Source organism: Sphaeroforma arctica (assembly GCF_001186125.1).
Source record: "Sphaeroforma arctica JP610 unplaced genomic scaffold supercont1.3033, whole genome shotgun sequence".
Lineage (NCBI taxonomy): Eukaryota > Ichthyosporea > Ichthyophonida > Sphaeroforma > Sphaeroforma arctica.
Genome location: NW_014037525.1, coordinates 1 through 1798, shown reverse-complemented (window position 1 = coordinate 1798; position 1798 = coordinate 1). Strand labels below are relative to the sequence as shown.

At 42.2% G+C, this 1798-nt stretch overlaps 1 protein-coding gene across 1 annotated transcript in view; it reads left to right on the top strand.

Annotated features, from left to right (window-relative positions):
• Positions 1-1652, top strand: part of SARC_13220 (hypothetical protein) — a gene marked incomplete at both ends in the record, with an annotated part of 3476 nt that extends 1824 nt beyond the window's left edge. The window contains 3 exons of the mRNA XM_014292653.1: positions 386-427; positions 940-998; positions 1551-1652. Coding sequence (XP_014148128.1) covers positions 386-427; positions 940-998; positions 1551-1652 — 203 coding nt within the window. The remainder of the gene's footprint in view (positions 1-385; positions 428-939; positions 999-1550) is intronic.
• Positions 1653-1798: the final 146 nt, after the last annotated feature.

Here is a 1798-nt window from a genome sequence, read left to right as displayed (position 1 = left end):
CGTTGAGTCTGCTTTCATAGGCTTCCTCATATAGATGATAGCCCACTTTTCTCGAGAAGTAGCCTATCGACACAATTTGTAATAGTAAATAGTACAACTAGCGTGTGATATTTCACCGCAGAATAGGTGAGTAGTACATCACAACCTCGCAGTAGTACCAACTATAACTACTGTAGTACATACATTTATCTGTACTTGTGCGGTGTTCAGATCAAGAGGAACAGCCTCCCCTGTAAACAGTTAAGCTATACTTTCACCAAGCTCTCAGTAGAACCCACAACAACTACTGTAGTATATATATATATGTATGTACTGGTGCGGTATTCATATTGATATGAACAGCCTCCCCTGCAAGCCGTTGATCTCTAGTTTCATCCTACTGCAGGCTCGCGCTTGTTAACCACCGAGCCAGTCCCCAGATCGACAGGTGTGTATGCACGAGCAATTGCGACTATACTTAGTCGTTCACATCGTGTGACGTTATGGCAGGCAAGCGAGGTACAACTTGCGCCAACTGTTTAGTATTGTGATCCTTGATCTATTGCGGTCTTGTCCTTCATGCCCTGTTATTTATTGCGGCCCTGTCCTGTTCTCTATTGCGGTCCTGTCCTGTTGTTTATTCCGGTCTTGTCCTGTTCTCTATTGCGGTCCTGTCCTATCCTTTATTACGGTCTAGTACTGCGATCCTGTCCTATCCTTTATTACGGTCTAGTACTGCGATCCTGTCCTGTAGTAACATCTGAGTGTTTGCGACTGGATTGCGTTCCAGTCTTTATTCAGTACGTTTTCGATTGCGATCTCCCATCACTATGGGTTGTGTTCTGCGCCAAATTTGTGGCATTTCTTCGCCCCTTGCATTACGGTCAGACGCGTTATTACCCACCGACTATCGAGTTTTACGTTTTCAGAGTCTCAAATCTACGTCTTCCGTGCTTGCAGACATCCGCCCAAGTGCTTTCCGAGTGGACTTTGTCCTGCAGGAATCGGGTATAGAAGAGGTACGTCGACGTTTTATTATGGGCTTTCCTATGTGATCTTGGGAGTTTTAGTAGGGACAATAATAAGGTGATCTTGGGAATTCTAGTAGGGACGTTAACTATGTAATCTTGGAAATTCTAGCAGGGACGTTATCTATGATATCTTAGGAATTCTATTAAGGACATTAAGTATGTGATCTTCGGAATTTCAGTAAGGGCGTTAACATGTGATCTTAGGTATTTCGCTCTATGTACTGTATTCTATAACTGAGCATCAGACACTCAACACGTGCCATCGCGGATTGATGCAATCGAGAGAACACCAGCATAGCTTGCCTACATGCACCTATACGTTCAAACACATTCGCTTTCGCCGAGTATTCTAACAGGCGTACACATCTGCGTATGCAGAAGCATGTTCGAGTTTAGTCTCACCACATACATTGCTTGTTGCTCATCGCCGCACCTCTTTCAACCCTTTTTTTTATGTTCATATTGACTGTTGGTGTGCTACTTTTTTATCTTGTTGTATATATATGGTTTTTTAATAGTATTGAATTACCACACTCGCAGGTCTCCACCAGTGCTATAACCGCCCTCAAAGCCCACAGTGAATACTGGACATCGCTGGATACGGCCTTTGTGGTACTATCGCAGATGATCAAGAAAAGGTAATGCAAGCGCGGCTGGAAACATATAAAGCTCTATTATTCCTCTATACACACACATATATATATATATATGTGTGTGTGTGTGTATCTATATATATCTATATATATATCTATATCTATATCTATATATGTATATGTATATGTATGTAT